Source organism: Acomys minous (genome assembly GCF_964271855.1).
Source record: "Acomys minous genome assembly, chromosome: 17".
Lineage (NCBI taxonomy): Eukaryota > Metazoa > Chordata > Mammalia > Rodentia > Muridae > Acomys > Acomys minous.
In genome coordinates this window covers 26,154,055-26,178,214 of record NC_140500.1, presented here as the reverse complement: position 1 = coordinate 26,178,214, position 24,160 = coordinate 26,154,055, and the positions used below count along the sequence as shown (strand labels likewise).

General features: G+C 41.6%; 2 protein-coding genes across 5 annotated transcripts in view; one reads left to right on the top strand and one right to left on the bottom strand.

Annotated features, from left to right (window-relative positions):
• The window catches only part of ADIPOR2 (adiponectin receptor 2), a 52,297-nt gene that overhangs the window by 14,687 nt on the left and 13,450 nt on the right, over window positions 1-24,160 (bottom strand). For all 4 annotated transcript variants that reach the window (XM_084766119.1, XM_084766117.1, XM_084766118.1 and 1 more), the window contains exon 2: window positions 10,508-10,766. In XM_084766119.1, coding sequence (XP_084622245.1) covers window positions 10,508-10,678 — 171 coding nt within the window. In that variant the 5' untranslated portion in view covers window positions 10,679-10,766. The remainder of the gene's footprint in view (window positions 1-10,507; window positions 10,767-24,160) is intronic.
• On the top strand, window positions 1,100-7,690 carry LOC311588460 (uncharacterized protein). Its single transcript, XM_084766135.1, has 2 exons — window positions 1,100-2,672; window positions 5,660-7,690. The coding sequence occupies exon 2, from the start codon at window positions 5,707-5,709 to the stop codon at window positions 6,448-6,450; it is 744 nt and encodes a 247-aa protein (XP_084622261.1). The 5' UTR covers window positions 1,100-2,672; window positions 5,660-5,706; the 3' UTR covers window positions 6,451-7,690.

Sequence of the window (24,160 nt, the reverse complement as noted above, 5' to 3'; positions counted from 1 at the left end):
GATCTCTGAGTTTCAGGCCAGCCAGGGCTACATAGTAAGACCAGATCTGTCTCAAAGAAAGAAACCAAACCAAAATAAGACAAAACAAATACAAACATGTCAAAAACACATTTCTCAATTCTAACAGATAAACAACTACCTACTCTAACAGCATCCCATGTTCACTTCACAATCTGTTCCTCAAAGAGCTTTATTATTAGTTTTGATTTTACTTCCATGGGCCAATAATAATCAGATGACCAAAATTTGATCCCTGAAACCCAAATAATGGTAGATGGAGAGAATCAACCTCCACAAGGTAATCTGCTGATCTCCACATGTGTACCCTGGCACATGTGTCCCAACCTCGATGAATCATGCACTTACACAAAGATAACTTTAAATCACCTTTGACAAAGTTCAATGTCCCTTTGTGATAAAGGCCAAACAAAACAAAACTAGTACCTGAGGCAGGATAATTATAATTAGTCCCTAGCTTAAAGAGAGGTGGGAGGAAAGAAGAGAAAGGGAGAGACAGAGGGAGGGAAGAGAAGGAGGAGAAAGAAGAGGAAGAGCAAGGAGAAGGAGAAGAAGAGGAGGAGAAGGAGGAGGAGGAAGAGGAGGAGGAGGAGGAGGAAGAAGAAGAAGAAAAAGAAGAAGAAGAAGAAGAAGAAGAAGAAGAAGAAGAAGAAGAAGAAGAAGAAGAAGAAGAAGAAGAAAAAGACGACTATTTCTACTTCCAGACCTCAATTAGAAGCTCAGGAAACAGCTTAATCAAGACCAACCTGGGCTGCATGAGACCCTGTCTCAAAGCAAATACAAACCAAAAAAGCAATCAAACAAAAAGAAACCATACAATTAAAATTATGAGGAAAGGAAAACATATGCCATGATCTTCATCTAACAGAAATATTCTGAGTATGTAGCTCTGAAGTTTCAAGCAAGACAAAAACAAAAGCGAAGGTGAAGTTAAAGTTCCAATGGATCATGCCTACAATCCCAGCACACAAGAGACTGAGGCAAGATTTCAAGTCTCAGGCCAGCTGGGGCTACACTGTGAGACCCTGTTTCAAAACCCAAACACACCCACACCCACACCCTACTACACACACACCAAATGGTTCCAACCTCAATGAGCAAGAGGAGTTGAAAATGGATCAGCAGGAGAAGTGGAGACATCTTGTGCAGATGTCAATTCTTTCGAGGAATTTCACAGCAGAATAGAATACAGCTAAATAGGGGTCATTACTTCGGAGCTGAGAAGGGCAGAAGATAGGGGCTTATAGGAGTGAATAATGCACACTATCCCCTAGAAGGCCTGGGAATGCACTCTGAATTCATTGGAGACTAGCTTTCCTTTTTCTTTTCTCTCCCCACACCCCAGTATTTTGTTGTTGTTGTTGTTTGTTGTTGTTGCTGTTTGTTTTTTATGACAGAATCTCATTACGTAGCCTTGGCTGTCCTGGAACTATAAAGACCAGGCTGGTCTCAAACTCACAGAGTTTCTGCCTCTGCCTCCTAAGTGCTGGGATTAAAGGTGTTGGCCACTAGGCCTGACTGGAGCTTTCCAAAGAGGATGAGTTTAGCCTTTCTACTACTATGAACAGCAAAGATGATAGAAATGGTGAAAGTATGTTTATGGAACTGGAAGGAAAGAAACAGAGATCTTGGCTGGTGATTTCTGTACCTTCATTTTAAATCAGATATGGAAAATGCATAGAGACAGATGCCTGAGCAGAATGAAAAAGGTGCTGGTGTGGTTTAAATGAGAAACAGTGTTCACAGGCTCCAGTACATAAACATTTGGTCCCTCACTGGTGAATTCTGGGAGGTTTAAGGGCTACAGCCTTGCTGTAGGAAGTGAGTCACTAAGGATGGGCTCTGAGAGTTAAAGCTGAGTACTCTCACACACTCGCACACTCTCAGTATCCTGTTCCTGCCACCATGCCTGACGCCCACTGCCATGCTTCCCTTCATGGAACTGGAAGTATAAATTGGCTTTCTTCTGTAAGCTGCTTTGGTCATGGTATTTTATCACAGCAACAGAAAAGTAATTGATACAAAAGATGAAACCACTGGTGAATACAATGACATTTTCTCCCAAATCTAGACATTTGGGACCCTGGAACACAGGCAGACCAAAGGGGCAGATTCAGAGACTAATGGACCAGAGCCCTGGCTGGATCTTCAGAACAGGCTCCTAGCCCTCAAATCCTTCCTCTAAAAAAGTAATTATTTTAGGTATATGAGTGTTTGTCTGCATGTATGAATGTGCACCATATGCATGCCTACTGCCAGCCAAGGCCAGGTTTTCAATCCCCTGGGAATGGACTTACAAACCATTTGTAAGTCACCATGTGGATATTGGGAAGTGAGCTCAGATCCTCTGCAAGAGTAAGTGTTCTTAACCACTGAGCCAACTCTGCAACCCCACCAAAATCCATCCTCATAAACCATGGTCTGTGTATTTATTTCCTTCTCTTGATTTATATGTACTGACTAGCAGAGCCCAGAAAGACTGGCAGGTGGCACAACAAATAGGGTAGCTCCCTGACAGATTCCAAGGCAGTTGGCAGAGCAGCAGTTGGCAACAGGAGGTTCCCAGTACAAGAACAGGCTTCTACGAGAGACTAAGGGATTCAGCTGTGGCCCCAGCAGCAGCACAATCTATCTGCTAACCAGCTGGTTTAGAAGTAAGTCTTTTAAGCAAAAATTGGATCTTAATTTTCTAATTTATAAACCAGTAATAACTGTGCCCAGGTTACAAGGTCAATCTAAGGACTGAGTGCACACCTGCTCTGTTCATCGGAAAGTGCTCAGTGAAGTGTCCTTTCTCCCTGATCATCCAGCCCGCTTAGCAAGGCCATCAGCTAGTCTGGTGCCCACCTCCCACCTCTTCTGCTGTCCCTGCATGAACTGCTCCAGTGTCACTTAAGGAGCGATAATGTTCACATAGTACATCTATGAAAAATGTTTTCTTCAATTATTTTTTTAAAGACAGTCTCATCACACTATAGCTCAAGATACCCTGGAGCTATTTAGCCCAGGCTGGCTTCAAACTTGCTGCACTCCTTCTGGCCCTAATTTTTCTCTCTTGAAGTAAGAAAGTATTTTCCTGGAACCCACAGTTATGAGATTTTTAATTGTAAATTTTAAAAGAGATTGGAAATTTTAAAGGGACAAAATTTTTAATATGTTTGAATTTGTAAGACTACAGAATTTTTAAAGTTATTTAGATGTTGGAGATGAATAAGAAGTTGTGGTTTGCCAGGCATGGTGGCACACGCCTGTAATCCCAACATTCAGGGAGACAGAGGCAGGCAGATTTCCATGAGTTCAAGGCCAGCCTCATCTACAAACGGAGTCCAGGACAGCCAAGGCTACACAGAGAAACCCTATCTCAAAAACCAAACAAAAACAAAAATTGTGGCTTAATAGTGATGTGTTTGTGTGTCAAGTTGACAAAAGGTCAGTTGTGTTGGCTGGTTTTGTGTGTCAACTTTTACAAACCATCGTCATCACAAAGAAAGGGATCTCAGTTGAGGAAATGCCTACAAGAGATCCAGCTGTAAGGCATTTTCTCAATTAGTGATCAACAAGGGAGGGCCCAACCCACTGTGGGTGGCCCATCCCTGAGCTGGTGGTCCCAGGTTCTATAAAAAGTTAGGCTAAGCAAGCTATGGAAAGCAAGCCAGTAAACAGCACCCCCATGGCCTCTGCATCAGCTCCTGCCTCCAGGTTCCAGCCCTGTTTGAGTTCCTGTCCTGAGTTGGACAGGATGGACTGTGATCTGGAAGTGTAAGCCAAATAAATAAACCATTTCCTTCCCCAACTTGTTTTTTTTGTCATGATTGTTTCATCGAATAGAAACCCTGACTAAGAAACCAACCAAGACTACACAGTAAGACTCTGCTTGGAAAGAAAACAAGCAAGCAAACCATGTAAGAATACATGAGAAGCTGGGTGTGGTGATGCACACCTTTAATCCCAGCACTCTGGAGGCAGAGGCCGGCGGATCTGTGAGTTCGAGACCAGCCTGGTCTACAAAGTGAGTCCAGGACAGCCAAGGCTACACAGAGAAACCCTGTTTCGAAAAACCAAAAAGATGAGAAATGGCTCAGTGGTTAAGGACACTTGATGTTCTTGAGGACAAGAACTGAATTCCTGGCATGCCCATGGCAGCTCACAGCCATCTGTAATCCTAGTTCCACAGAATGTAACGCCTTCTTCTGGCCTCCGTGGGAACCAGGAACACATCCGGCACATGGGCATACATACAGAAAAAACATCAATGCACAAAAATAAAAAATATAAATATGATAGACTAGGGGATAATGGTATAAAACTAGTTCCAAAATTCAAGAGTATGAGAGGCAGAAAAATGAGAGTTCAAGGCCAGACTGAAATAGTCAGTGAGACTCCGTTGTCAAAAATTAAAAAGGGAGAATACTTAACTGCAAATGTGAGGTCTCTCTCAAATGCATACATGCAGACACTACACACACCACACTACATACACATACATGTGTAAAAGAGGACAACCACAATTAACCAAAATAAAAAAGCTTCAAAGAAGATTAAAGAATAGTTTAGCTTTCTATAGAGATCATGTATCTAGCCCACCAGCATGAGGCTCCCTGAATGAGCAGTGTTATCACTAGAAAGTCAGGCTGCCAATTTTACCCTCAAGAGTTGCAGATGGAAGAGAAGTCATGTGCACTATGTACTTCCTAACAAGGAAGACGAAGGAATGCTTAGAAATGTTCGTGGCAAAGGTCTACAGACGTTCTCTCATAAAACCTGAACTTGTCAGAAAACCTGAGAAACAATACATTAACTTTTTCCCCTAGGGACTGATGAATGAACCCAGAACATTACGCTCACTAGACGGTAAGATGACTAGAATTAGCCAAAGACAATGAGAACTTCTAATGTCACTTGTTCCTTCCATTCTTCATTTATCAAATATAATTATGTCCATGTCAACAGCAATACTCCATGCTGGGTAATATGGGCTGTGTAAACATGAAGGCTACACTTCATAATCTAACAGGAAGAGATGAGATCTCACCTCTGATTTTAATTTGGAGGGGCTGTTTGGTACCAGAGATGACCTCTGCTTTAGATTGAAGCAGAGAAGCAGGAAAATACATGACAGAAAGCAACGCTGCTTGTGTGAGGGAGCTGCACAGCCAGAAAAAAAACTGTTGAGATCTGAAACGTAGAAAGGCTTCTTGGATGGGTGTAGTATACTCAGCAACTGCTCACTTTCTGATCTTGACTTCTTTTTCACTAGTTTTGTGAGGGGGGGACGGGGAGGGGGGGAATATGATTACAAATGAGAATGTGAGCGACTGCATGCATGTGACAGCACACATGTAAAAAACAGCTGTAGATGTTGGAAGGTCCTCACCTTCCACATTAAGACAGTATCTTTTTTGCTGTTTACCACTATGTAGGCCAGGCTATCTTACCTGCACACTTCCAAGGAATCACCCATCCTTGCCTGGCATATCCCAGAAGTGTGGGGACGACAGACACTCCTGCTACATTATTAGCCTTTTTTTGTGGGTTCAGGGGACTCAAAATCGGGTCCTAACGTTTGTGTGGCAAGCATTTAGCTCACTAAGCCATCTCCACAGCTCCTGACCCTGACTTGTTGCTTTGCTTTTCTTTCTAGGTGTTGTCAAAGTATCTGTCTGGTCTTTTCCCAAGAAAGAGGAGAACATGACACTAGTGGTGACAGTTGCAATGATCCCTGTGCTGTACGCAGTGGCAAGAGAAAAATCTGGCTACTACATCGGGCGAATACTATGGTTTGGCCTCATCTACATATACAGCTTAGTGATGAGTGTGGTCCACATGCCCTGGTACAACATCCATGAAGAGTTTAACTGCCATGGAAATATCACCTACCCTTGTCTTATGGAATGTTTTGAACAACTGTTTAGCATTCCTATCACAGCAATGTGGTACTATTTCTACTTCATTTTCATAGCCTTCTTCTTCCTCACGGAATTCTTAATGGCTCAGATTCGGCATAGGCACTCCAAGGTAAAGGTAAAGTCCATGCAGGAAACAGAGAACACTGAGGAAATGGAGAAGGGCTCCATGGAGGCAATCAGGAAGCTGTGCCCCTCCAAGAAGATCTCCTTCTACCAAGAAAAGAAGCTGTTATACTTGTATCTCCTCCACTTCGCCCTGCAGGTCAGCGTCCAGGTGGTGTTTTTATACTTACTCACATTCAAACACCTGCCCATAGTGAGTCACAGCAGCACTCACTGTAGCATCAACAGCTGCTCTACCCCCTTTCACTGCATAATCAGGAACACCGCTGCAAAGAGGATGACCATCTATACCCTCATCACCATGTCCAGCCTGATCATCCTCTTTGGCACAAGTTACCTCATGTATAGCATCCACCACTATCTACTGGCAGCCCGCTCAACTTCCAAGACTCGCATTTACTGACATTTGTAAGAGTCAGCATACTTACTAAAGTTCTTATCCTACACACAAAGAGGCTTGTGTTGCTCTAAATTTTGCTGTTTCAGGAAGAGCCTTTTCCTTCTTTGCTTTTTAAAGAAATAGGCATTTACCAACACTGGTGGCACACACCCTTAATCACAGCACTGGAGAGAGAGAGACAGGTAGAATTCAAGACCAGTCTGGCCTACATGGTGAGTTCCAGGCTAGCTAGGGCTACATAGTGAGAGCCTATCTAAAAAATAAAACATAAATAAAGATTAAAAAAATTCACCATTCTTTTTTATCTCTAGTGTAGGGCTGGGGTTAGCTGACTTTGAGAGGATAAGGACATATGACTGTCAGGCCTTGGTACAGAGCAGCTTGTCTCCTCAGCAGTCACCTGCCAGGTGGCTTCAGCTCCTTTTCCTGAAGCATTGGGAGATAAGTAGCTGGTAAAGGCCAGCCAGCAAAGAAGCCACGTAAGCCGAAGTCTGTCACCTCGCAGACCTTCATTCCACAAGAGCCTTCAGGCGCCAGCTGCTCAGTGGGGTCAACCTGCCTGGGTTTAAGCTCAACTGTAGCTGAAAGCAGAACTGACTTGTGCTTTCTGGTCTTGGGGAAGAGGAGATTAAGGCCAACCAATGGTGGCACCTTGCCAAGGTGTGGTCACACCCTTCTCAGGTCAAGGTGACATCACCTTCCTCTCCAGTCCAAGACGAAGGATCCTGGATGCTAGCTCCCACCAAGGTGTGCACAGCCCAAGGGTGATCCTCTAGGAAACGTATCCAAGTGAGGCGTGGACAGGGAAGGCTGGACAGACCTCTACTCATACGTAAGCAAGAAACAGAGGATGTCAAGTTCACTAATAGACAAAGGCTCACCGTCACTGCCCAATATGAACAGGGCTAGAGTGGGGACCTGTTGCCAGGAGAGACCTCAGTAGAAAGATCTGGGGGAAAAGCAGGAACATGGAGGTGGCCCTGGGAGCCGCTTGGGTATGAGGTGATGTGGAAAGCCAGGAGCACGCTACCCTGGCAGCTCCTGCCACAGACTTGAGGAAGGGTATGTAACATTCTCCATAGCATAACCTCCTCTAACACAGTCGACTGCGCTGCCCTGTGACAACTTTCCCACAGGGATATGTTCACTCAGTCAGTGTGAGCCAATACTGGACAGAGATGGCTTTGATAATCTCAGAGAGAAAACAGTAGAGGGAGAGGCCAGTAAAGAGCAGAAGAAGAGACTAAACAGCGCCTCAGGATCCACAGCTGCTCAAGCCCAGAATCAGGTCAGAGGAATCTTCTCAAGGGCCGTCCTTCTACTTGCCAGCCAGACTAAAGCAAAGGAAAAGTAAGAATGAAGCCTGTGTAGAAATATCTGAGAATAGTGGCCAAGCAACCTAACCTATGACTGATTAAAGTGGTAATCCAAATCACTGCCTGTTTTTATTAAGAAACAAGGTGTAAGAAGGATACACCCCTGGCTTACAGAAGTGATTTAAACAACAGGGAGAGCGGAAGTGTAGCCAAGTGGTACAGCACTTGCCTAGCATGTACAAAGCTAGGGTGACCCACAGCACCCTAAAACTAAACCAATCAAACAAACAAAAAGTGGGGTGTTACTTTTTCTATTTAGGATATATTAAGTATACTATAAAAACCCAACTTTGATCAGTGCCTCTACATTGATTCTTCTTCTTGTACTATGAATTGTTTTTATTACTGTTTGGTTAAAAAAAAAACAAAAACAAAAAAACAGAAAATATTTTGTTCATTTATTATCTTGTATATGTATGCACACAGTATATGAGACCCACCCTCACAAACCAAAACCCTTTTTAAATTAAAATAATTTAATAAAATAAATTAAAATAATTTAGTCTTACATAAATATAAATATATAAAACTAATTTCATCAAATTAAATATAGTTTTTTTTTTTAGTCTTTTTGAGACAGGGTCTCACTATGTATTCCTGAGTGGCCTGAACTTGCTGTGTAGACCAGGCTAACCTAGAACAAGAGAATTGCCTGCCTCTGCCTCCTGAGTGCTAGATTAAAGGCAAGCTCTACCACATCCAGTTTAACTATGCTTTTAGTTTAGTTTAAATGTGTATTGCTACACATATGCACATTAATGTTTTTCTAGGTTGCTGTTTAATATTTTTTGTTTTGCAATTTAGATGGGGTCTCACTAATAGACCCCATGGCACAGACCTCACTATGTAGGACAGCCTGTAATGTTTCATAATAGCCAGATTAAATTCCTACTTATTGAGGAGCACAAGCCAGCAGTCTGAGACACAATAGAGCACCACATCACTGAATAAACAAAGTTCCATTGTGAACATCTGTAACAGTGACTGTGTGATTGATGCTCTTCACAAACACTTTTGCTACCATGACACAACTCCTAAGTCTGACCCTTTCCTCTGAGAAGTTAAGTAAAACACTAAAATCTATCTTCTGTCCTCAGGATTCTACTGACTGCAGATATGCTCTGGTGACAAACAATTTGAGAACTTTTACATACAAAGAGAATTTCTCCAAAATATCACTGATAATGTTATAACTAAAAATTAGCTAGTTTAGAAAAACTAGTGGATTAAAAAAAAAAAGAAAAGAAAAAAAAGCTACCTGATGCTCTTCCAAAGGACCTGGGTCCAGGTCCCAGCACCCACATAGTCTTAGAACAGTTGATAGAACCAGTGTCAGGGGTCTACCACCCTCTTCTGGTCTCCAAAGCTTCCAGGCACTGAGTGCACTTACATACATGCAGGTGAAATATTTGTAAGCACAAAAATGAATAATCTTTAAAAACATTTTTATCAAGCTGGCATGGTGGCACATGCCTTTAATCCCAGCACTTGGTAGGCAGAGACAGGCAGATCTCTGTGAGTTCGAAGCCAGCCTGCTCTAAAAGTGAGTCCAGGACAGCCAGGGTGACACAGAGAAACCCTCTCTCAAAAAATTAAAGAGCAAAAAACAAAAACAAAACAAAATTTTATCTTAAGATAAAACAGTGATTATGATTTTAAGCAGAAAGGTGCAACTATGAAATCAAGTACTATCTGAGCTTAATAAGAAACCAAATGCTGGCAGGTGGTGCAAGCCTTTGATCCCAGCACTGCAAGACAGAGGCAGCTAGATCTGGTCTACAGACCAAGTTCCACAACAGCCACCCTGCCTCCTCAAGAAAAAAACAAAACACAAAAAAGAAACCAAGAGTTTTGGACTGGGTGAGATAACTCAACAGTTATAAGAACTTGCTACACAATCAGGAGGACCAGAGTCCCTACACACAGCCTTTATTTATTTTTTTGGGGGGGGGTGGGGCTTTTCAAGACAAGGTTTCTCTTATAGCCCTGGCTGTCCTGGACTCATTTTGTAGACATGACTGGCCTTGAACTCACAGAGATCTGAATGCCTCTGCCTCCTAAGTGCTGGGACTAATGGTGTGCGCTACCACACCCAATCCCACACAAACCGTTCTTTAAAAAGAACCCTCAAGTTTTTCTGGGAGTATAGTAGTTACCTAGCACATATGAGGTCCTGGGTCTGATCTTCAATGACCCACCCCCCACAATACCCAAGTCATTGTGAATAAAAACAAAAACAACAGGGCTGGTAAAACAGCTCAATGGGTAAAGTTGTTGGCTGTCAAGTATGAAGGCCTATCTTTAACTCTGGGATCTACAAGGTAGGAGAATACCAACTCCCAAAAGCTATCTTCTGACTTCTACATATACCATGGCACGCACATGCCTGTACACAAAGAAAAACAACTGTAATTTTAATAGGCTGGCGAGATTGCTTGGTAGTTAAGAGCAGTTGCAGGTCCTGCAGAGTACCTGGGTTCGAGTCCCAACACCCACATGGTAACTCCCAACCATCTGTAACTCCAGTTTAGGGGATCTGGCACCCTTTTCAGGCCTCTGCAGCTGTGGTACAGACATACTCAGACAAAACACCCTTATATTGCACATATGTATTCTTTTTAAATATCATCCTGCATCTCCATAAATGTTTACTTTACTTATAACCTTCTGAACTTTTAACTTACATTTTTGTAATAGGAAGAACAAACAGGTGTCTCTACAATGGGCTCCAAATGTCCTTGGTGGTTGTCATTGTCACCTCCCTTCGTGTCATCAAGCTGGTGCCCTTTTCTGAGCCTTATATCTGGCTCTAGAGTCCTGGTGCACCCCAATCGGTGTTCTCCCGGCTCGTTCATGGGATACCAAAGCCTTTCTTACAAAGTGGCCTTTCTTCCTGTCCCTTCTTCTTGGGAGAATGAATTTTTAAGAGATAGTGAGTTGATCCTAAGGAGAGAAAAGTTATGCACATGACTGCAAGGAAAACACATGAGTTACATCATTAATACACAAAAGCAACAAAATTCACTCACTAAAAAATGCCATATTCTTAAAAACATACACCCACTGTTAAGATTACCAAACTCTATCAATCAACGAAAAGATGTGTAATATTTCCATTTATGTTAATTATAAAATATGTGGTTTATGAATTTGTACACATACAATAATTAAAACAAAGTATTCAAGACCACACTCTTGGCATAGAAGCACATATAAAGAACTCAGGATTTAGCAAAAAGACTTACATTTCACTACACTCTGCCTGTGTCTTTTTGTTTTGTTTTTGGTTTTGTTTTTCAAGATAGGGTTTCTCTGTGTAGCCTTGAAACTGTCCTGGACTCACTTTGTAGATCAGGCTGGCCTCAAACTCACAGCGATCCACCTGCCTCTGCCTCCCAAATGCTAGGATTAAAGGCATGCGCCACCACACTCAGCTGCCTGTGTCTTTTTTAAACCCTATCATTTTCAGTTAGGAGAATACCTAACTGAAGCTGAGTGGTAGTACAGGCCTGTAATGGCAGCACTCAGAAGACAGGCAGGGGATATCTGTGAGTTTAAGCAAGTCTATAGAGCAAGTTATAGGCCAGCCAGGGATACAGAGAAAAAAATTCTCTCAAAAACAAACTAACAGGGGCTGGAAAGATGTCCCAATGATGTCTGCTCTTCCAGAGGTCCTGAGTTCAAGTCCCAGCAACCACATGGTGGCTCACAACCATCCATAGTGTGATCTGATGCCCTTTTCTGGTACATGGTTGTATATGCAGATAAAATACTCATATAAACATTTTTTAAAAAACTAACAAAACCTCTAAATGTAAAAACACATGTAAATTACATATCATGCCATGTTTTATGCATTCAATGTCATTTAAGCAATAACCAGGGCTATTTTTACTTTACAAATGAAAAAAACAAAACTACCCATACATTTTTTTAAATAAAATAGGACAAAATCTCTAAAATTTATGCAATGCATATTACCTGCAACATTTTACACTCAACATGCTTACTGTCTGACATTTTTTAGCCCCTAACTACACTATCGTGAAGAGCAAGAAACTCGGGACCAGAGCTAATCCCTTTTATAGCTGCAATCCCAGGAGATCCCATGCATATAAATATCTAACAGATAGCTGACAGATATTTCAATCGTCTTGAGCAGTGAAAACTTTCATAAACCATCTTTCTTTTGACTAGTCTGTGATAATTTTATTCCCTAGAAGTTCTAGCCTTTCAAGCTTTCTCACGTACCTCAGAATTCATAGCATAAAATGTCCTTTATACAATCAGTTACCATATGGATTTCCATAGCTAATCTACCTAGAGGGAAAGATTCAGGAATATACTATGCCCTGAAATGCTGAGACACAACATTCTCACAGGAGAAAGGGAAGAGAGGGACAAAGTGAAAAGGCCTAGACTCCATGAAGAAAAGCAAGGCTTTTCTATGTGTATGTAACCTGTATGTAAGTATACGTTATTCCGACGTAGACACACAAACTAAGAACTAACCAAATAGTCTCTGCAACGACTTGAGCTACTTTAGGATTTCTCTAGTCACTTTCAAAGTTTATTAAGCAAGAAGCACAAGGAGTCAGAAAAATGGCTGAGCAAGAGCTCTTATTTCTCTTAGGGGAACTGGGTTCAGTTCCCAGCACCCACATGGTGGCTCACAACAACCTGTAAGGCCAGTTCCAGGGATGCCCTCTTCTGGCTCTAAAGGTAAATACCCATATACATAAATTGTTTAAAGACTGTACATACAGCTCAGTGGTAAAACAATTGCCTAACTTGCCCAAGCCCTGACAACAAACACACACACACACACACACACACACACACACACACACACACACACCTGAGAATCTACCAATCACACAAGGATGATAGCAAGCTAGTAATAAATGACCATATTTTGTTATAGTTAAGCTGTAATTCCAGTAACTGGGAAAAAGGTGAAGGCAAGAGGATGGAAAGTTGGAGGCCTATCTAAATAAACAACTTGGCAAGATTGCATCAAAATAAAAAGTAAAAACAAAGAGAACTGATGTAGCTGAGTGGCCGAGCTCAGCTACCTGGGCAAGGTAGCTAAATTCAATCCCCAGTATCAAGGTGGGGAAGTTTATAGTTTACAAAGCCAGTTCATATCAACTATTTCCATTTTAGTTAAGGCAAGAGGCAGCTAACACTTCCTGAAAACAAATAATTAAGTTCTATATTGAAGAACTTCTATTTAGCTGTCTCTCACAACTCTAAAGTTTATTAGCCTCATTTAAGAGATGTGGAAACTGAAGATCAAGGACTACTTATTAAGGTCACTGGGTATGATAAAGAACAAAAGTGGCTTTATACCCAGCTATCTCAGACTTCACAGACATGTTTTCAATGCCTAGGAAAAAGAAGATGGAGGTGCACTGGAAAACAGTTTGAGCCCTACAGTAAGCTGGCTTATATCACAAACAATTTACATAATCAAGATCTTCATTCTCACTCCTCTAAAACTGACTTATTCCCATAATCCCAGCATGGGGGGAGGGGGGAGGAAGGTCACAAGTTAGAGACTAGCTTGGCTATATAGTAAGTTCTAGGACAGCCCGTGCTGCAAATCTTCATCCTCAAACTAAACCAAGCAGAATAAAGATTCTTTAACATATCCGTGTTTGGGGGTCTAGTGGTTCATACCCATACTCAGGAGACTGATGCAAGAGAGCGCGCTCTAGCTGGGCATGGTGGCTCGTGCCTTTTATCCCAGCACTTAGGAAGCAGAAGCAGGAGGATCTCTGTATAAGGCCAACATGGTTTACAAAAGAGAGTTCCAGGACTACAACTCGGTCTCAAAATACACAGTGTGGGGGAAGGGGGTTGGGGTTGGGGGTTGAAGAGCACAAATGAGCATGAGCTAACTAGCCCTCTGTAGGTAGTAAGAGAAAAGTAGCCATGGTGAAAAGTACACGCTATAGACATACGCTGTGGTTGGAGGCTGGAGGCTGGAGGGCTTGTGGGTGGGTATGCGCTGACCAAGCTAGACAGACAGGAAGAACAACAGGGCTCTGAGCTAACGACCACAAGCCGGCTGTGGGGAACTTCCTAAGGCACTACTGTCCTTTCATACATTTTCTTCTTCTAATACAGCTAACTGGAACAGACCTGACTGTAAGTAATGATGGCTAGCTTCCACCAAGGAGATGACCCTAGACTACCCTATAGGCAAGAGGCTAAAATAGGAAGTAGCCAAGAAAGACTACAAGTTGGTGGCTGGGGTACAGTTAACTCTGCCACAGTACAGCGACAAGCTGACCATGTGAATGTGAGAACAAAGACAGCTAGGTGAGGGAGGGTAAGGAAAGTAACCTGGTCAAGTGACTAACAGTCAATGTCAAGCTGGAATGAGCCAGAGATGGACAGGAGGTTTCAACCACAACAGTAGCATAGTTATTTCCTTGGCTGGGCCAAGGGGAGACAAGTATAGTGAGTGGGGGCCCTCAGTTGGCTCAGCCTAAAATAGCTTAGAGAATTTACCAACTTCAAGAGATTATCTCAGCTTTTGTCCAGTTCTTCAATAAAATGAAAGGCTTCCCCTCCCCCCTTTCTTGGAAAATCCTCCTACTCTCAGAAGTTTCTCTCATTTTTCTGCAATAATTTTTAATAAAACTTGAATCCTGCTCTTGCATACTCCCATGAGAATTACATTTGTAACATTCACTGGTATGAGATAAGAACACTTGAAGCCACTTTCTGTGTCCATCTTTGATCACTTGAGTATCCTGCCTCTTAGGTCCTTGGGTCAGGATAGGAGATTATCACAAAGAAGCCTTATAAAATATACAAATATGAGCCAGCCAGATGTCTCAGCAGCAAAAAGTATTTCCTGCCAAACCTAAGACCTAAATTTAATCCCTGGGACCCACGTAGTAGGAGAAAACCAACTCTAAAAGTTGTCCTCTGACTTCTATTTGTGTGCTGTGGCACAGATGCCCGACCCCACCCCATACACACACAATAGATCTAATTTTTTAAATGTACACATATTTAGAGTAACAGAAGCCAAGGCTCTCACTGTGGAAAAAGATTATTACTAATTTGGAAGAAAAAAAATAAAACCTAGAATGAATCCTGTGCTGAACCAAGAACCATGGAGGAATGGTGTTTACTGGCTTGCTTTGTCTGGCTTCTGCTCTGCCAGCTTTATTACAACTAAGGACCACTTAACAAAGTGGCTGTGGTAGCATAAATCAACAATTAAGGATATGCCTACAGGCCATGCTGGTCTAAGCAACTCCTCAACTGAGGTTCTCAGGTGACAACTCAGGTTGTCAGGATGACAAGTGAAACTAGCTATGGCAGATAGGTACATCTCTAAGGCCTTGGTCTGAAACCTTTACGTGTAATGATTGTGATGAAGACAGAAACTGTCCCCAGACTGAGGGGGTAAAAAAGGCATGTGACCTATGACTCTGGATTTTTAAGAACGTTACTGCAGCCAGATAATGGTGGCACACACTGTTAATCCCAGCACTCAGAAGACAGAGGTAGGTGGATCTGAGTCAGAGGCCAGTTTGGGCTACAGAGCAAATTCCAAGACAGTCAGGGGTATGCATATAAACACTGTATCAGGAAAAACAAAAACAAAAATATTTCATTTAAGGCACAAAACCAATTACATGGGTATAATCTTGATTTTAAAATATGCAAAATGAAGACAAACTACAAAGTGTTTTATGAAAATACAGTCAAGTTGTAATAGAGAAATAAACCATACCTCAAAATATTTCCCAAGATACTCTGTGGGATTAACACAAGCACAATTGTATAGTCACAAAGCTCCGCTCCATAGACAGAAAGCAACACCTAGACCCATCCACCTGCCTCTGCCTCTCAGTGCTGGGATTAAAGGCATGTGCAACCACGCCCAACAAATCCTATTAATTTTTCAATCAAAGAAGTTTTGTTATATTCACTACTCTAGATATGCTAAAGTAGAAAGGCAGACAAATGTTTTAAGAGTTTCAACAATTGTTAAGAAAATACATTTAGGGACTGGAGAGATGGCTCAGAGGTTATCGACACTGACTGTTCCTCCAAAGTTCCTGAGTTCAATTCCCAGAAACCACCAGCTGGCTCACAACCACCTACAATGTGATCTGAGGCCCTCTCCTGGCATGAAGGTACATGCAGGCAGAGGACTGTATACATAATAATAAATAAATCTTTTTTTAAATAAATAAATTTGCTTTTATTTTTTAAGAATCCACAGTGCTCATCAGAGAACACGTACGTCATGCTAAGTGGCACTTCTTTTTTGAGCAGCATTGTAAATCACCACCAAGATGAAAGAGTATATTCCCATTTTGACAAGTATTTTTGGGAGGTCTGATTTTTCATACTCTTAAAAAACAACTTTATTATTGAGTTTGGAAGCCAACAATGGCTGGGCAAGTTTCAAAATACTAAGGAAGACTCCAACCTCAGAGACAACCCAGGACACATCCTCAGTGCACTGTGCAAGTTCTGTCCCTTAAGAATGAGCAACAGCTCTGCTAATAGCTCTGAACCTTGCTTCTTATTTAAAAAAAAAATCATTTTATTAATGTATTCATATTACAACTAAATTGTTATCCCATCCCTTGTATCCTCCCGTTCCTCCCTCCCTCCCTCCCACTTCCCCCCTACTCCTCTCCCCTATGACTGTGACTGAGGGGGACTTCCTCCCCCTGTATATGCTCATAGGGTATCAAGTCTCTTCTTGGTAGCCTGCTAGCCTTCCTCTGAGTGCCGCCAGGCCTCCCCATCCAGGGGACGTGGTCAAATACGAGGCACCAGAGTCCATGTGAAAGTCAGTCCCCACTCTCCACTCAACTGTGGAGAATGTCCTATCCATTAGCTATATCTGGGTAGGGGTTCAAAGTTTACTGCATGTATTGTCCTTAGCTGGTGCCATAGTTTGAGCAGGACCCCTGGGCCCAGATCTGCCCGTCATAATGTTCTTCTTGTAGGTTTCTAGGACCCTCTGGATCCTTCTATTTCCCCATTCTCCCATGCTTCTCACCTAAAGTCCCAATAGGATGTCCTCCCCTCCCTCTGTCGCACTTTCCTGGTAAGTGAAGACTTTCATAGGGCATGCCCCTTGGGCTAGTGTCCAGATATAAGTTGAGTATATACCATTTAACTCTTTCTGCTTCTGGGTTAATTCACTCATTACGATCATTTCTAGTTCAATCCATTTGTCTACAAATTTCAGGAATTCCTTGTTTTTAATAGCTGAGTAAATAAATCTTTTTTTTTTTTTAAAGAAAAGAAAATACATTTAAGCCAGATCCAGTGGTGCATGACTGTAATCCTAGCACTCTGAGAGGCAGAGGCAGGTGGATCTGTGAATTTGTGGCCATCCTGGTCTACAGAGCAAGTCCAGGACAGCCAAGGGTACATAGAAAAATTGTCTTTAAAAAAAAAAAGAAAAGAAAAGAAAAAGAAAACATCTAGCCAAGGATGATGGTTCAAACGTCTAATCCTAGCAGAGTCAGGCAGATGTCTCAGTTCTAGGGCATTATGGTCTGCACAGAAAGTCCTGGGCCAGCCAGAATTCTGATGGAGGGCATTTAAAGGCATGTGACAAAGCTCAACATGCCCTCATGATAAAAGTCCTGGAGACACTGGAAATAGATGGAGCATGTTTCCAAATGATAAAGGCATTTACAACAACTTATGCCAACATTAAATGGAGACAAACTAAGAGGACTTCCTCTAAAATCAGGAATGAGAAAAAGATGCCTACTCTCCCCTCTCTTATTTGATGTAATGCTCAAAGTCTCAGTCACACCAATTAAATAAGAGAAAGACATAAAAAGGATAAAGAATAGGAAAGAGAAAAATACCAAACTATTTGTAGATAACATGATTTATTTTACTTTTTAGAAAGATCTATAGGATATACTAGAAAATGCTTAGACTTAATTAATATGCACAGTAAATTTACAAAATAAAAACCAGCATTAAAATTTTTTTGACCCAGTCAGGCAAGGTGGCTCAGCAGATACAGGCATCTGCTGCCAGACTGATACCAGAGTTCATATGATAGAAGGAAAGAGTCAATACTTGCAAATTCTCTTCTGATCTTTCTACATGCAAGTGCGCAGACATAAATATTAACTTTTAAAATGTGGCCCTGATATATACCAGCAATTTACACTATGAAAGAAATTAGGTAAAATAACCCATTCAAAGTCACTCAAAACAATGTATTTAGAAATTTACCTAACCAAGAGGACAAAGGCATCTATCTACAGTGAAAACTTCATGACAATGGAAATCAAAAAGATATTAGATGACAAAGAAATCTATATACTACCTCCATCAGCAAAATTAATGCTGTGAAAATAGCTATATCACCAAATTTAATATATGGATTTAATGTGATCTCTATCAAAATTCCAATGTCACGTTTACAGATATAAAAAAATAATAATCCAAAAAATTAATGGAACCATAAACAGTCAGAGCAATCCTAAAGAGTAAGAATACAGCTGGACCTCAAGTTATACCACAGAGCTAGTGATAAAAAACAGCCTGGTACTAGCATTAAAAACAAGCAGACCAATGAAACAGAAGACCCAGCAATGAACTGACAAAGCTACACCCACCTAATTTTTGACAGTGGAGACAAAAACATACATTGGGGAAAAGACAGCTTACTCAACGAAACTGTGCTAGCAAAAGTGGGTACCCACCTGCAGAAGAACAAATCTTCACTGTCTTTCGCCTTGTACAAAAATCAATTCAACCTTAATTTAAAGTGTGAAATTTTGAAAGTTCTAGACAAAAACATTAAGAAATAGTCAAGACACTGGGATTGAGAAGAACTTTCTGAAAACATCAATAAATAGAACAGGAATAAGCCCCAGTGTCAATAGGGGAAAATATATGAAAATTTAAAGTTTATGCACAAAAAAACAACAACAACAACAACAACAAAACCTATCAGCAGCACACAGCCCACCAAATGGAAGAAAATCTGTGCTGGCCAAGCTTCAGACAAGGGACTAAGATCCAGAATTTACAAACTGTAGAAATTAAATACCAAGGAAATAAAACTTTCAATCAATAAATAGGCTAATAAACTGAATGGAAAATTTAAAAAACAAAGAAACACAATGGCCCTTACTACTTCCTAAAAGTGCTGCAATATCCCTAGCCATGAGGGAACTGCAAATTAAAACTACACTGAAATACTACCTTGGAACAGTCAGTCAGAATGGCTGTCATCAATAAATCTGACTAAAACTGTTGGAGAAGATGTGGGGAAAAAAAAAAAACAAAACCCTTATTGGCTATCGTAGGAATGCAAATTAACACAGCTGTGAACCAGCTTAGAAGTGACTCAAAAAGAATTAAAAATGAAACTACCACATGACCTGGCTATTTCCCTCCTGGGTATAAACTCAGAGAACTCTAATTCCAACTCTGAAGATATTTATTTGCACTCCCATGTTTACTGCTACTCTCTATTCACCATAGGAAGGAAATGGAACAGCCCTAGCTGTCCATCAATCTGGTACTACAATTTAGTTCTATCCTAGAGATTAAGTACTTAAATGATGGGGAAATGAGGGATATAAAAACTGTAAAGAGAGCCAGGTGTGGTGGCATACGCCTTTAATCCCAGCACTCAGGAGGCAGACACAGGTGGATCTTTGTGAGTTCCAGGCCAGCCTGGTCTACAGAGTGACCAGGACAGCTAGCTTTGTTACACAAAGAAACCCTGTCTCAAAAAACAAAAAAAACCAAAAAACTGTAAAGGAAAAGATAATTTTCAAGCTATTACACTTACTAATAAAGACTACAACAGTCAGGGCTGAGAAGAAGGCTCAGTGGTTACGAGCACTTGCGGCTCTAGCAGGGACGCAGGTTTGGTTTCTACCATCCTACCAGTTCCAGGAATTCTGGTGCCTTTTTCTGGCCTCCGCAGACACCAAGTACATGTGTAGTGCACAGACATGCTGGTAAACAAAATCCATACACATATACATATGAAGCAAAACTAAGTAAATACTTAAAAAGTAAACCTGCCGAAGTGGTAGTGGCGCATGCCTTTAATCCCAGCATTTGGGAGGCAGAGGCAGGCGATCTCTGTGAGTTCAAGGCCAGCCTGGTCTACAAAGTGAGTCCAGGACAGCAAAGGCTACACAGAGAAACTGCCTCAAAAAAACAAAATAAGTAAATAGATAAATAAGTAAAAAGCAAATCTATGATACTAATAAACCATTATGAATTAGGGATTGGAGCATAAAATGCATATTATGGATATCACAGAAGCAAGCAGGAATGGCAAGGAGGGGAGAGGAGAGAAAAACCATATTAGGAAGAGTGGGGGCTGGAAAGCCAGTTCAGTAGTTAACAGCACATACACATCTTGCAAAGGACCCAAATTTTGTTCCCAGTTTCATGTCCAGCAGCACACAATCAACCCTCTGCACAGAGAAAAACCTGCATACACATAATTTAAAATAACAAAAATATCTTTAAAAGGTAAGTGCTATTTGAATTCTTTAAGGTTTACTTCCACATATTTTTATATATAAGTTGTTGTTTGTAATATATTATATATTTTTTTTAAATGCCCCTGACTGCAACACTCAGAAAGGACTCTTCTCCAGATCAGGACATCAACACTTCTTGTTCCCTAGCTACTGTTGCAGCTGTCCAGCACAGTGCAGAATCAGGTGCCTCAGCGGCTCCACTCTTACTTGATGGAAGCACTCCCTCCCTATCTTAGGCATGAAATACTTTTTTAAAAAAAAGTCCTAAGAATCCTCAGGCAGATAGGGAGGCCATAGTTCCACACAGAAACAACACAGGCTACATACCATCCCATAGAGCATGGGGAGGGTTTTTATTTTACTTTTTTTTTTTTTTTTTTTTTTTAAGACAAGGTTTCTCTGTGTAGCCCTGTCTGTCCTGGAACTCATTTCGTAGACCAGGGTGACCATGAACTCAGAGATCCACCTGTCTCTGCCTCCCAAGTGCTGGGACTAAAGGTGTACACCACCTGACTTGACTCCGAAGATTTGGGCCAGGGTGAAAAGCAGAAAAACACTTCCAAAAAAGGTGAAGATGCCCAAGTCTAAAAAGAACAGAGCACCAGGAATCTACCTCAGTGGTAGAACTTCCACCTAAGCATGGAGGAGTCCTCAGTTCCACCTGCAACATCCTAACCCCAAGAAAAAGAGCAGCCTTTGGGTGTAGAATCAAGATGCAAGGTAACTGGACTTCAGGACCTAAGATAACAAGTAGATCACAACAAAAATTAAACACTGAACTCAAAAGCTATTCTTTCAAAGAGAACAGCATTTGAATCATTATGCAAACAATTTACAATTTAGATTAGGGTACAGGTAGAAATCAACAGGGCAACTGCACAGCAATCAGGAGTTTAGCAACTTAATAGGATCCAGGAGAAAAGTTCTACAAAAAAGCAACACTGTTCCCAGAGTAACTGAAGGCACATCCAAACTAAAACTCTCTGAGAATACTATCTGAAGCTTGTGGGGAGTAGAGGAAGCCCTGAACAAATTTGTTTTATTAACAGGGACCCCAAGGCCTCCCTCAGGCCTAGCAACACCAGCATCCTGCAGGCCCCCTACAAAGACCTCCTACTGAGACAAACTAAACCTCCTTCTGTGCTGTAAAGGAATGCACTGCACCATCAGAGGACGCACAGCCCACGCAACCCCCACTTTTCCACACACATCTGTGTGCCTGTCCTTGCTTCATTCCTATCTGCGAGGTTTCGAGGACCAAGTAGTGCTGGACATAGCAGAGGTAAAAAGACTTCACTAAAACAAACCTGTTAATCACTAAATAAACACACACATACCTAACAACCCTGAAGGAAGGTAACAAGTAATCAGCTCTGCCACAATATATTATCTAATGTTCTACTTTCCAACAAAAACTTGAAGAATAGTGTGGTTTGAATAAAAACGGCCCCATCACTAGGTGGGCATGGTGGCACACGCCTTTAATCCCAGTACTCAGGAGGCAGAGGCAGAGGAAGAGGCAGAGGCAGGGGCAGGCGGATCTCTGTGAGTTCGAGGCCAGCCTGGTCTACAAAGCAAGTCCAGGACAGCCAAGGTAACATAAAGAACCCTTGTCTCAAAAAACAAAAACAAATGGCCACATCAGGCCCATAGGAAATGGCACTGTTAGGTGTGGCCTTGCTGGAGGAAGTGTCTCTGGCAGCAGGCTTTGAGGTTTCAGAAGCTCAAGCCAGTCCTAATGGCTCACTGCCTCTTCCTGCTGCCTGCTGATGCATGTCTGCCTTGTGCCAGCCACCATGCTTTTCTCCATGATGAGGGACTAAACCTCTGAACTGTGAGTCAGCCCTAAGACAAGTATACAGCATTAATAAAAGTTTAGCCCACATCACATATGAGAATACACCTCCCAAGAGGGCACAGCAGAAAAGGAGGAGGAGGAGGAGGAGAGGAGAAGAAAGCCCTCTTTGGAGCCAGAGGCTGCCCTCACCACACAGCACAGCTGTCAGTGCCTTTATCCTGGGCTTCCTTGCTTTGAGAACTATGAGAAAATAAACGTCTGTTCTTTACCCAGTCTAAAGTACTTTGTCATAGCAACACAAAACAGATTAAGACATGAACTTAACTTCAACTGTATTATAAACACACTACTACAAAGTTCCCCATCTCACTCACTGCTTTATACTTCTGAAGTCCCAAATCCTATCTTTGGGGATAGGAGCATTGGTAGAGTGCTTGCATAACATACACTAAGTCCTGGGCTCCAGCCTTATCACCACAGAAGTTGAGTGTGGTGACACATGCCTATAATCCCAGCACTTGGAAGGCAGGAGGACCAGAAAATCAGATTCATCATCAACTATACCGTATGTAACTATTTTATTCATTTATAATCCTATAAAGGAGATGAAGTATAGAGAGAGCAACTGTTACATGCTGCTAAATTCTAGTGACTTCCTCAATTCTATTATTCAATTTTTTCTTTGGTTCTTTTTCACCATCATTGCTTTGTTAAAATACTCATGCACGGTTTCACCATTACATTTCTGCATTTAACACACACCATTTTCTTTGCATGGCTTCAAGTTACCAGCCAGTGGCTCAATCAACATGAACGCCTGACTCGCTTTTGGCTTTTGTTTTGGTTTTGGGTTTAAGGCAGGATTTCTCTGTGTAGCCCTGGCTACTCTAGAACTCACTGTGTAGACCAGGCTGGTCTCAGAGCTCCCTGCCTCTGCCTCCCAAGTGCTGGGATTAAGGTGTGTGCCATCAAAGCCTGACCCTTTAGCATTTTTTAGAGGGCAGAGCTCATGGTAATGAACTTTCTCAGCTTCTGTTCCTCTAAGAATGCCTTAATTTATTTATTTTGACTTCTGATGGATCCAAAGGACCCAGGTTCAATTCCCAACACCCACATGGCAGCTGAGAACTGTCTGTAACTCCAGTTCCAGTGACTCCAACACCCTCACACAGACAACACATGCCAGCAAATCACCAATGCACATAAAATAAAAATAAATAAATCACTTTTAAAACGAAAGAAATCTGCATTCAGAATCCTTGCCAATCACTCTTTTCTTGCTACTTCCGAGATTCTCTGGTTTCAATGGTTTGGCCAAGTGTTTCAAGGTGCATATCCCTAAGATTGTTACTTACAATCGATTGAACTTGGTGACTTAACAGATACAACTCAGGGCCAAATTGAAAATTCTTTGTATCATTGTTTGTTCAAAATAATCTCTTTGCTCCTTTCTTTCTTTTCTCCCTCTGGAACTCACATAATGTACAGTTGGATTGCTTGATAGTATCCCACAAGCTCCTTAGGCACTGTTCACTTTTCTTCATTTGTCTTTAGATTTCTAAATAAGACTAAATCCATTTCTTCAACTTCACCAAATCTTCTAAGCCTGTTCAAGTCTGAGATGCTTATGAGATGGGCATGCTTTGGACCCTCAAATAAGAGCAGGTAAAGAATTTTTTTGAGAATATGTCTTGCTTGGACCTATAAAGCTAATGATTTTCCCATATAAGCAGATCCTAATTTCCCAAAAATCTCACCTGAATTTCATTTAGGACTTTAGAAGGTATACAGTATGATCCCACCTGAACTTGCAGTCACTTTGTGCCCTTTATGAATGGTGTATACTGCTGTCTGCTACTTTTCCCTGTCTCAAGTCCAAATTATGTTGCCTTCCCAAGTCATGTAAAGCAGAGACCACTTTTCCTGGCAATCTCTAGGGATAGCAATTACAAGAAAGGGCTGTTCAGATTCCTCTGGCTTAAGGGAGGGAAGGAGAACATAAACTT